General features: G+C 32.0%; 1 protein-coding gene across 1 annotated transcript in view; it reads right to left on the bottom strand.

Annotated features, from left to right (window-relative positions):
- The window catches only part of ptc (protein patched), an 87,718-nt gene that overhangs the window by 26,228 nt on the left and 47,463 nt on the right, over window positions 1-14,027 (bottom strand). Inside the window, exons 3-4 of the mRNA XM_069130530.1 lie at window positions 7,304-7,493; window positions 5,579-5,648 (exon numbers count right to left, since the gene is read on the bottom strand). Coding sequence (XP_068986631.1) covers window positions 5,579-5,648; window positions 7,304-7,493 — 260 coding nt within the window. The remainder of the gene's footprint in view (window positions 1-5,578; window positions 5,649-7,303; window positions 7,494-14,027) is intronic.

Raw genomic sequence — 14,027 nt, forward strand, 5'->3', positions numbered from 1 at the left:
TACTGTATAAAACGTTTCGCGGTTTATTGACATTGTAACGTGACACCGTGAAATTTGAAACCAATTTGAAAATCTATATAGAAGGTACAAGATACTCGTTGCAAACATATATTCGATATATTTCTATACATACATATACAGGGTCCGAGCGAATAAAATGTACAAGCGAACACGAGGTGATTCCTTTGGAAAAAATAAGAACAAAATGTGCAATAAAATGTTGTCATTTAAGGTTTAATTTTCGAGAAAATCGAGTTTGAACGTTTATCAAGTATACTAATTACCGTATGGTCAATTACCGACTGGTACGAGTAAACGATCGATAAGATGTCATCGTAGAAGCGAAAGTAAGTAAAAGATGTAAAATAAATAATTTTTCCGTTTAAGGGTTTGTTTTCAAGAAAACAGATTTCGAACGTGTTCAGTTAAGAATCGATCTAGCGTTTACACGCGTATGATAAATTTAAACACAGTTCTATAGTTTTGTGAACACAATTAAAGAAATGTTATCTAAATAGAAATTTGTCTCGTCTATCGAACATCATAGTAAGTGCTGTATTTTAAATATTGCATGTTACACGCACTCTATAGATATTTGGAATCTTAAATTCCCGAAAAATGCACAAACATCTGCTGTCTACTTATCACCAGTCTATCGTGTTAATTGCAGCGGATACTGTGCGTAAATGTATATGTCTGTATCCTTGATAATGACTCATTTACGTCGTGCATTTTCACGTTTTTTATTTCTATTCAACCATCTTTTCAAACCATTGTAATTGACTTATAAAGTGACAAAACAAAGACAATTCGAAATCCCGCCCCAAGATCTACAAAATCTCGGTATACGCGTCAACTTCTGTTGGTTTAAAATTCCAGTATCGAACATTTTTATATCAAATATAAAAGTACCAGTAGCCCAAATAATTTGTCATTCGAATATTGCCAAAAACTATTCTTCAAATCCGAAATCTATACCTAAAAGCAGGAAAGCAATTTTGGCGAAGAAAAGTGCCTGCGACACGGCAACCAGGCAGACAAAGGTATTCGTCTCGGTTGCATACGTACAGGGTACAAACCTCGATTAATTCAAACCATAAAATAAAAACTTCGCACGGTTAAATCTCCTAGAACTTTACGAATTACACGAATTCATAGCTCTATAAATATATTTTATACACAATTGATATATATATATATATGTTTCAATTAGGTTATTTGTGTAAATAGCAATCTTGTCTGCGATTATAAATCGGCGAGATTCAATAAACAGGGATAAGAGGATGCCGTCGCGTTAAAAGTGAAACATCCTGTACATAAGCGCTGGGATAATAATATTCCTGTTTGTCTGAGATACAGGAGACCGCCGTGTGATTTAGTCGGTTGTTACTTCAGGCAATTCCTGCATACCGGAACATCTATCATTCAACAGAAACTTCGAGATTGAAACATAATGAATCGCGCGGATGTTGGTCGATCCTCGGAGTTTCTTTCGAACTACAGTCGGTTACAAAAGTCTACATACACCTAGCGAATTTTCTTAAATATTTGGACACGATTTAATTGCATAAAAATCCGCAATCCCTAGAATTCTCATATTCGATCCTCCAATTTCTTTCTTCCTTTTTCACTGAAATTTCTCTGTGCGTATATCATACCACGTATTTCTTGCAATTCCTATAAATTGAATATTTTGACCCAGTTTAACTGCATGAAAATCTGTAGTCTAATAACAACGATTTTATCCAAATGGAAAGAGCAAATGAAAATGGTAAAGGAAGAGGTGTTTCCTCATATTGAGGCATTCGTGACACTCAAAAAATTTAATTTTTGGAAGTACAAGAAGAATAACCACACTCTGTGTTGAAAGAATTATCTGACTTGGCAGCCAGAAACATATAGCATCCATAAATATTTAAAGAAACTACCAATCAAACTTAATCTGTATTTCTATTGTTCTATTATCTTTCTACTGTCCATTATCTGAAAATTCCATTATCCGAACAGTTTTGTCTCCTCCTTAACTGCTACTTTGGATGAGGGACATTGGACTTGAAAGGATCAAGACAATGCGGCATAGTTAATCCTACAAAAAAAATGAAGAAAAAGCTAACAAAATATATGTTAACAAAACTAGTCCTTAATTTTCTCGCGAACGAACTCGCCGAATTGCTGGAAGTTGCCGAGTCGAGAGGAACGAAGCCGGAATGAAAATCGGTCGTTCTTCGACTGACGATGGAAAAGAAGAAAATCAGAGCATTAAATGGAGAGCAGAGTGCGGTGCGGTGAAACTCGCGCTGGTAACATCGCGGAAGCGGCGCGTTCGACGTCGCGGCGTCTCTCACGCTGAGGTAATTTCGTGCTTTTCCCTTTTCCCAGCCGCTCGAAACGCGTCTAACGCGTCCGCTCGTTAGCGGTGCGCAAGAAACGATGTAGCACGCGTGAGCGCGCGGAAACGAGCGTGCGACTTTGTACGTGCAAACCGGCGCGACGTTTGTTCGGCTTTTCAAGCGTCGTATTCAATTTTCGACGTTTACGACTGTACGTGAGTCGTTGGGGAACGACGCTGCGACATGGTGACTGGACTTCAGGACACAAACGGACAGATCCGCCGCGGATACGTGCTACGCCTAGCGATGGCCACAATTTTCCCTTAAGCTTTTCCTATTAAACTAAACTGTGAGAATCTTTCGATCCGTTTAACGTTACGCGTCGCCTCCGTTCGCGTTGTTGCTAGATTACAAGGAAAACGTATTTTCACGGACACCTATGAACACATATATATATATTCTATGTATATGTAGAATTATAAATGTAATATAAATAATTATATTTAAATTTATATTTCAGTTATATATTATATTATATTATATCATATTATATCATATTATATCATATTATATCATATTATATCATATCATATCATATCATATCATATCATGTCATATCATATCATATCATATTATATCATATCATATTATATCATATCATATCATATTATATCATATCATATCATATCATATCATATCATATTATATCATATCATATTATATTATATCATATCATATTATATCATATTATATTATATTATATTATATTATATATTATATTCTATTATATTATATTATATTATATTATATATTATATTCTATTATATTATATTAAATTATATATTATATATTAACTTATATTATATTAAATTATATATTACATATTAACTTATATTATACTATATATTTATATTTAAATTATATTTAAATATATTTATTATTTATATATCTATATAATATAACATATAATAATATATAATATATATAAAATACAATATATAATATATTCAAATATTCAAATATTTCATATTTTTAGAAATGGAACCTACGGGGATTTTGTTCTCTTTCTTTTGTTGTACGTTTAAGCTCACAAGCTATTTCTAAGGATTATTGATGATGACTACGAGAATCATCAGTGCGATTTTACCATAAATTTACACAGATTACCATGAGAATTTGTTTTACCATGATTTTGCATAGATTCTAAATATTATTAATATGTCTCTGTCCATAGTCCATAAGCGACTGTACGGTTGCTTACTCAGGCAAAAATGATCGTTGCGATTAGACTGTAGATATTTATGCAAATTTAGGTTCTTATGAACACAATTAAGGAAACAAGGCTTAAAGGGAGATTTGTTTCATCGTCTGACTCTCGCCGGTCCCTCGTGTCAATTTTGCACATTTTTCTGGTGAAAGATTGTATCGTCTGACCACTTATACAACAATTTCCCTGAAACTTGTTGATTTTGACGCGCGATGAATTGTATGCTAATGACATGAATTATTTATCTTTTCATTTCATCGATGTTTCGCCATTGTGTGAATCTGACGCACGAAGGACACGTTCAATTGCAAAAATGAGGAACAAACGAGGGTTAACTGTCATAACAGATACTATACTTCGAATATTTTGTGTTTGTACCTTTAAATCTCGCAAAAATGCATAAAGGTCCGCAGTTTAGTTATTATGATTTATTTTTGACATTACGTAATTACAATAGCCTTGACTCTAATGATTTTGACCTTGAGATATATTGTAGAGGGTCTTGAGCAACATACACTTTGTCCGAGGAGTGGAACGATCGTAGGTCAAAAGTCAAGTTAGGTTAGATCTTTTGAGCCACCCATTGTATCTAACCTAATCTAACCTAACCTAACCTAATCTCATATAACTTAACCTAACCTAGCCATACCTAATCTAACCATACCTTACCGCTATTAGGATGGCAATTCTGTGCAAATGCATATACAATTTCATTTCTAATATCTTGTATCGAAGTAAATGTAATGATATTTTCATCAACAAGTGATATTTTCTTTTCGTCAAACACATTTTTAATCAAGTCAAATTCTTAAATTGTAGTAAATGTAAAGTATCATTTTCTTTTTGTCAAAACATTTGCTCGTCTTCCCGCCCCCCTACAACGTACCCGAAATTCAATAAAATTGCAGTTGAGATTGTCTTTCTCCGCGCGATTACCATTTCGATATTCGACATAAATGCTAACTTTATTTCATAATATAAAATCGTGGATATTTTAGTTTTCCTGGCAATAAGTAGCTCACTTGAATCGTAAATTCATTGTAAGGAATCACATAAAACAGCAACTGATTTTACGATGGGTCGAAGTCATATAATTGGCACCAAATGATTCAGCTAATGATTGAACATGACTGTACTACTGTGTTTGTCATAATATAGTAATATACAGGGTGGTTGGTAACTGTTGGTACAAGCGGAAAGGGGTGATTCTACGCGAAAAAAGAAGTCGAAAATATGGAATAAAAGTTTTTTTTTTAATTTTTCCATCGAGACAACGATCTACAGTGAGATCCGTTATAACGAGACGTGATAAAGTGCACGCGTACCGAGCCTAAATTCAAAGTCAATTTTCTCGAAAACAAAGTCTCAAACGAAAAATTTTTATTCTATATTTTCGACTTCTTTTTACGCGTAGAATCACCCCCTTTGCGCTTGTACCACCAGTTACCAACCACCCTGTATAGTGTTGTATTATTATACTGTAATATGTATAATACTTTAAATAACTTTCCCTTGCATCTAATGCAAAGAAAAAATCCAGAAAACAACAACTGATTGTATGATGGATGGAAATCATATAATTGTGACCAAATTTTGTCATAATATTGTAATGTGTAATAATATAATATCGTCATAATATTGCAATATTATTATATTGTAATATATAACATTATATTATTATACCGTAACATTTGTAATATTTTAAACAACATTTCCTTGCATCTAGTACAAAGAAAAGATCTAAATGAATAAATGTGAAAAGCAATGTCTGCTCCTCGAGCTTACTCTTCGTCTCGTAGCTATCGTAGCCATCGCTAGTTTCAGAATTTCCTAATGAGAAATCGAAAGAGTCACAGTGCACGCACGATAACGCGATAGAGTGGTTCACGCGTCGAATACCTGAACAGTTGAACAGCCAACGAACACGAACGTGACATCGCGTATCTACTTATATCTAGATAAAGTGGTAGCTCTAAATTACCTGGTCGATGTAGTGCATGTCGAAGTTGGGTATGTTCAGCGCGTAACACATGTCTTTCAGCCTCCACTCGCTGCAAACGACACAGAAAGCATGCATTCATGAATACAACAAGTTTTGCATCCCTTTAACCACCGTCTCGCCGATAACAGCGGCAAGGAATCGACTCTTGCGAACAACATCGAAACGATGGCAATCGTTGTTCTTCGCCGTCTCCTCGCCACTCACAGGGTGTCTACGAAGTTTTTGGAAAATAGGCAAATCGTGTGATATTTACATATTCACGTTTTATTTCCAAGCAAATCAATTTCAATTTATATGTTCATTCGTTTTCTTTTCTTTTTTTTTTTCTCAGAGGATAATGTAAACCATCGTTACGCATCGTATATTATTAATTACACGACCAACGTGTTACAACCGTGCTGCACTCTTAACCAGAAACTCGTTCTATAACCATGAAATTATACTACGAGTTTTAACACTTTACCGACCGATAGTCTATTAATTGGTTTCTGTCGCCGACGCTTACCGACCGATAGCCTATTAATCGGCTTTTTGTCGCCGACAATCTGTCATTATTTGGGCAGTAATTTGTTATTTAGTATTAAGGTACCTTGTTCAGTTGCGTCAGTTGCGTTGCTTTGTAAGTTCCTACAGTTTTATACCAATTTGAAAAACTTACCGTTCGCGATGAACGAAAAGAATGATATTATAGTCTAAACCGAAACAGAGCGGTCGGTAAAGTGTTAATAAATTGATGGAAAGTTAACTTCTGCTTATTCCCTGCAGGATAGTTTGTAATGGGAAGAAATTCTGGAGATGGAAACAAATGAAATTTGGGACAAGTGAAGTTACGGATAAAAGGATCGAGGATAATATCGCAGAATATCGTGCGACGCGATAAAATTGATCTTTAAGAGCTGATATGAAATAATAGAAAATTCAGGGCATATGAGTCTCAGAGATGAGAAACTTTCTTTCAAGTCGATAAGGAAGACTGCAAACAGATTCTGACTGATTAGTAGAAAGACTGAGAAGATTCTTCCAATATGGTAAAAAAAAAGAAAAAGAAAAAGCTAATTGTAAGTAATATTGTAAAATATACTATATATAATATATTTAGCATGCACTAAACATAGCTTGTAGAAAAAAGACGGAAAAGATTCTTTTATATTAATAAAGAGACTAAGAAGATTCCTCTATTTCAAGAAAAATGCTAATTGTAAGTATATATGTATACATTTTATATTTTACAATATTACAATACAATATTTACAATATTGTACAATATACTATATATACTATATATTGTAAAATGTACTAGATATATATGCATTTTACATTTTACAATATTACAATACAATATATACAATATTGTAAAATGTACTACATAAATATACATTTTACAATATTACTATAATATTATGGTATTTATTATTAGTATTATTTATAGTATATCACATATATATACGAAAAATTCCTATCTTTAAGAGTATGTCATTGATTCGTATAATTCAGTAAAATTCGAGATCACTTGCCTTACATATTATAAGAAAATTTCATTCGACATACGAATTCAACAGTTCGTCCAATGTAGATTCAAATGAAAATTCGTGGTCCTTCTCCGCCAACTTCGTATACATTTCCACGTATCTGGCGAAACGGTGGAGCGAACAAGAGAAAAGAGTGAGAGAAAGAAAAAGAGAATAAAGTACAAAATGAACTTACGTGTCGAACAGGTGTACGGTGACCTGAGTGGCCGCCTTCAGGATTTCTAAGTGTTCCTTGAGTGCGGCAGGGTGCAAGATATTCGCCCCGGGATGCCTTGGTGTTTGAATCACCAGCTGATGCGTCGAGGCGGCTGCTTCGCCCAGTGCTTCCGAGGTGTAGGTCAACTCTTTTTGCAACCTTCCGCCTTCTACCATCAAAAAATACCATACGCGTCACGTAAATCTCAATCAGAGAAAATTGTCTAACGAGATACATGTGCAAGAAGAAGCTTTTGAAACCCGGGTTAATTGATAAAATTTTATTTATCGAATCGTTAACAAATGCAAGAGCCATCATGCTAATTAGCGTAAAATAATCTCGGCGGTTTCTTCCAACGATCCTTACGATATCTTAACTGCGCGATTTATTTACCATTTAGGTAGATACTTTATTTTTATGTCTTTTCTTATCTTATATTTATTATTAATTTATATTTGTATTATTATTATATCTATGTTTATTTCTTATATTTCTACCATCTGTATATTCTTATGTTATTTTTCATTTTAAATGTATGCTAAGATTTTTCATAAAACACAGTGATTAATATATAACACATATATATACATATATATATATCGAAAGCTACGGAAACATTTACAGAATGCATGTAATATAAAAACGCACATAAAATATACAAAATAATGTTCATGTATGTAGCTACTGCTTAATAAATGAAACGAATCTCTGTTTGCTTCTCTTTCGTCATTGTGCTATCCATTGTTATTGGGTTGACAACTAAGTGATTGCGGATTTTGTCAATACCACCTAATGACAATATCCGCAATCACTTAGTTGTCAACCCAATATTTCTGTTTGACCATCCAAGGGTAAAAAAGAACAAGGAGTTAAGTGTCCCAGACTAAACAACCAAGTATCGTACGTTTAAAGATTTCTTATTCTTACCAACGCATTTCTACGTTATTCCGCATACTCAAAAAAAAAAAAAAAAAAGAAAAAAGGAGAGAAAAAATGAAGACCAAAGGAAGAGAAAAGAAAAGAAAATATACAGCCTATTCCGGCGTTTCCTCGGATGTATTTAGTTGGTACGATAGTTTCTGGTAATTTCTGGTAATTCGTCAAAGAACGCCGCGTCTAAAATACAGGTTTGGAACGCAGTTGTCTTTCTTCAAAGGGCGAACTCACTACCTGGACCCTTTTCAGTTGGTTGGAACCGCGGCTGACCAGAGTCACGAGGTAGACCATCAGGGGGATTGGCCGGTTGCTTTATTCGCGACTCGTGCCACTTTAAGCTTTCGACGGCCTGGTAATGTTTATGCTCGAGACGATTCCTCGAAGAGAAACATCGAGAGCTGGTCCGGTGTCGTAACACACGTTTCTATAGCTTTACGGATATATACCTACCGGGAAAATTTTCTGGCAGGATACCAATGAAAGCGTTCGCCGAAGAAGACATGGAAATAGCTCTGTTATGGGCCGCAACCGTCGCCCTCGCTGTCACGTACACGACAACCCCATCGATCTTGTCGAAACGAGTCATTACACGTTCACCGTCCGTATCGTTTAAACGTATTAATCGTAACACGGAACGTTTCATGCTAATTATTCTGTGGTTTGCAATTGGACAGATTGTTTGCTTGTAAATTGCACATATTTAAAACGTAATTTATACTACTTTATTATTAAACGATATTTATAGATATTTGTAGCTTCTCACTGGTCAAGGTGCAGAAACTGCTTTACAATTATACCGCATCGTTTATCCATTTAAAATTGTTACTTGTATTTTGTATGTTATAGAAATAGAAGTATACGTATAAAATTTAACGCAAATATCATAAACAAAGTTTGTTAGGTTAGGTTAGGTTTGTTAGGTTTAGTTATATCAGTTTTGTATATATATATACATACAAAACTATATATATATAAATAATAATAATAAACTATATATAAAAATATAAAAATACATAAACTATACATAAAAATAATAATAAACTATATATATATATACATATATATAGTTTTATTATATATATAGCATACAGAAATGTCAAGAAAAAAATTTTATAAATCTGCAAGCAATAGCGCCAGTTAATATAATAAAATTATATATATAAAGCAAATAGAATTAAGTCTAACAAACTTCATTTGTAATATTTGTGTTAAATTTTATATGTATATTCCTAAATAATTATACATTATGTTATTAGTTATTATATTATTATTAATTGTATATTATTAATTACAAATGTCTATAATGAAACTTTCTTTCAAGAAATGAATTAATACTTCAGGCTGCAAATTGGAGAAAAGATTGAAACAAAAGCTGCAATTCAAAATGAAATCTTTCAAATAAAATCTTACTATTGACGTTATATTAAATGGCGTTATAATTTATAAATTTTTCTTCTCTAACTTTTCTCTATATTGTACATGTATATAGATTAATTGCAACGTTAATTAAATCCAATAGCATTATGTTATACATCTGTTACACTGACAAGGCTATAATATATGCATTAGATTTTTAATAAGTTCCTAAAATAACAAATAAATAAACTATAAGATTCATTAAACGAAACGACACTGTATGGTTATTTACTATCCACCTGCTGAGTCTCATGTTTCTTATACAATCATTTTAGTTGATTTCTCCGGCAGAGGCGAACAAATTGCTCATTAACGAAAAGCAAATCGGTTTCATTAAAACCGGTTCCATAAAACAAAACACGCCCCCTCTAAATCCATTACGAAATCAGTTTCCTCAACTCCTTTATGTTCGTGTTTCCTTCGAATGAGCACAGATTTTCATATCGATAATTATTGCTAATAGAAACATATTTTCTCTCCTTCCAAAGAAGCCACAATATTTCGACATTGAAGATTGAGAAAAGTGAAACAAATAAGGAAGCGCTTATTTGTAAATTCAATTGATTATACCATGAAAGATTTTATTTCCATCTTTGCTTCTTTTATAATATAATATGGAAAAATGTTTAACTGAGAAATACATAAATATATGATAATATGTATGTAAAGTGAATACATATGAATATATGGAAAAATGATGGTATATGTGAATGACAATAAATGATAAAAAATAATGTATATAAATCAGTATAGGTGAAATGAATACATATGAATGCATGTAAAAATAATAATATATATAAATACACAAATAATATATAATAATATGTATTCATTTTACATATTATTGTGTATTCATTTTACATGTTATTATGTATTCATTTAATGATGATTACATATTTATAGTTTTATATGAATATATGTATAAATGCATAAATAATGTATAATAACATGTATTCATTTTACATATTATTATGCATTCATTTTATGATAAATACATATTTATATTTTGATATGAATACATATGAATATATGTAAATATGATAATATACGTAAATGTATAAATAATATAAACATGTATTCATTTTACATGTTATTTACGTTTACACTTATTTTTGATATTTATATTTAACATAATATGTATTCATTTATTTACATAAAACATAACGAATAATACAACTACATACAAGTAGTTAAAAAGAACAAATCTCAAAGGTAATTTTGTTCGCAACGAAAGCATTATCGTATTATTCCATATTATATTACTAAACACACGGTACAAAATTACAAGAAACGAAACACGACCCGCATCGGATATTTCGTTCCAAACAATTCCAACAGCGAACGCAACATCGAACATCGAAAATCCCACATTCCTTTAAACTATCAATGAACGATTTCCAAAATAAAAAATAAAAAGACCGTCAAATCCATACATTCCAAGGCTCCTAATATACCGGATGACCCAAGACTCGAAACTGACAGGCCGAGCCACAAAACCATTCAGAAGATCGGACTAAGAGGTGGGTGTCCCGGGTTCCGTGTCTCGCGCGAACCAAGGATACGCGTATTCATCGGAAAGCAACGCGGGAAGGGCACGAGAATGACGTCTGACACGGGGTACGTCGGGACCCCACCTAGTCGGATTTCACCGTCAAAAATGCCGACGGCGTATTTGCTCGTTCCGCCACGGCGCGGCCTCCGGAGACCACCCGTGTTGTCCGCTATCAAGACGGTTCTCAACCATCCACGATCATGCAACGCCGTTACAGGATCGTCCACATGAGACGTAACTAATGTTAGATGTTTGAACCGCAGCTCGGAGAAAAGTTACTCGAACTATTTTAAAATTACGGAAATTCGAAGTATTAATTCGATATAGTAAAACAATAGCCCCGTCCTCTCTAATCGAATGCTATGTTAGATACAGTAAATATCGGTAAATATTGTCCATATTATATCAGTAAACGTACCAGTCTACAGTAATATAATGTAATATTAAAATACTGTGTATATGTATAATATAGTCAATTTATTTAACAGACCGGTAAATGTATATTAGTAATATGAAGAAATAATAAAATAGTGTAATATGTAAATATCAGAATGTTGAATACCATTTGAACGTAATATTTTCCAATAATGAATTTTTTTTGTTTTAAATATTTATAAAAAATATAGTATATATTTAATAATATAATATTAATTATAATAATGAAATAATAATGTAATATTATAAAGTAAATATTTTATAATATTAGTACTGTTACATAATCCATTTATATAATCTATTATAAAATAATATATATCAATAAATATATTAGTAATATTAGAATGTTGAATACATTTGAACGTAATATTTTCCAATAATGAATTTTTTTTGTTTTAAATATTTATAAAAAATATAGTATATATTTAATAATATAATATTAATTATAATAATAAAATAATAATGTAATATTATAAAATAGATATTTTATAATATTAGTACTGTTACATAATCCATTTATATAATCTATTATAAAATAATATATATCAATAAATATATTAGTAATATCAGAAAATAATGAAATAGTGTAATATGTAAATATCAGAATGTTGAATACCATTTGAACGTAATATTTTCCAATAATGAATTTTTTTTGTTTTAAATATTTATAAAAAATATAACATATTTAATAATATAATATTAATTATAATAATAAAATAATAATGTAATATTATAAAATAGATATTTTATAATATTAGTACTGTTACATAATCCATTTATATAATCTATTATAAAATAATATATATCAATAAATATATTAGTAATATCAGAATGTTGAATACCATTTGAACGTAATATTTTCCAATAATGAATTTTTTTTGTTTTAAATATTTATAAAAAATATAGTATATATTTAATAATATAACATTAATTATAATAATAAAATAATAATGTAATATTATAAAGTAAATATTTTATAATATTAGTACTGTTACATAATCCATTTATATAATCTATTATAAAATAATATATATCAATAAATATATTAGTAATATCAGAAAATAATGAAATAGTGTAATATGTAAATATCAGAATGTTGAATACCACTCAAACGTAATATTTCCCAGTAATGAATTTTTTCTGTTTCAAATACGTACATATTTTATAATATTAGTACTGTAACCTACTCCATTCATATAATTATAATATCATTGAATATATTAATAATATCAGGAAATAATAAAATAGTGTAATATGTAAATATCCGAATGCTGTACCATCCGAACGTAATATTCCCCAGTAACACATTTTCATTTTATTAATGTTCATATATAAAATATCTCCGAAAGCACGGTACAAGCGTTTCGGTGGTGATTCTAAATAAAGAAACAAGTGGAAAAAGAAGAATAACATTTTTGCGTTCGAGGCTTCGTTTCCGAGAGAAATAAGTTTGAAAATCCATCAGGTGCCCGTATGCTAATTATAAATTCCGAGGTATCCGACTTCTCTTTCTACTCGTGTTGCTAATAATTCAATCGAACGAGTATAGCTACGTATACGCGGCAACGCGATCAACATTTTCAACACGTGTTACGCTGATAAAACGATTCTTAAAAAGCGATAGTCTTATCCTTATTTATGAAACCATTGGAAATGCCGACACCGTGGAAATAAGATAACAGTCATGACAAGAAGCAAACGGCGACACTGTCCGCGTTTATAAATATCGATAGGATCAGAAAGAACAGTATCCGAAGAACACGAAGATTACGTGTGTAACGCACGAGCAACATTCACCTCCACTGTTGCCATTTTCTCGTCCCTGATATTTCTAATTTTTCTACGACTTGATCGTCGCACGTCGAATAAATGTTAGTAATTTTTATTCTCCTGTGAGAGAAACGCTCTTAAATGTGCTGCAAAAATTCTTCCTTCGCAAGAACGTCCAAACATGGTCATTTTTTAACAACCTGCTTTGGGACGATTCGATGTGTTCCAGATTACATCATCACGTACGAAATGCGACTGAATAAGAAGCCAGCTGGCTGAGGAGACGACGGGCGGTCTTTCGAGTCGATATTCAGGGGTGTACGAAGCGAAGACGAACGAGGATAGCAGAGGCCTCATCGTGACCAATCTGAGGGACAGGGACGAATATCCCGCGATCGTAAAGCTCGAAGGACGAGCAATAATGAGGGCGGCGTGAAGAAACGACGCGCGACCGCGTGGCTTCCCTTCCTATTCCTATGGAATTTCGAACGTCTCGAATATACAGCGTGGATTGGAATCTGTAAGATTTTTTTCTATCACACACTCTGGTAACCAGAGTTGGGCGGAACGTAATTCGATTAACTGATGTTAAGT

Source organism: Bombus flavifrons, chromosome 17, assembly GCF_040668555.2.
Source record: "Bombus flavifrons isolate JBK064 chromosome 17, iyBomFlav1_principal, whole genome shotgun sequence".
Classification (NCBI taxonomy): Eukaryota; Metazoa; Arthropoda; class Insecta; order Hymenoptera; family Apidae; genus Bombus; species Bombus flavifrons.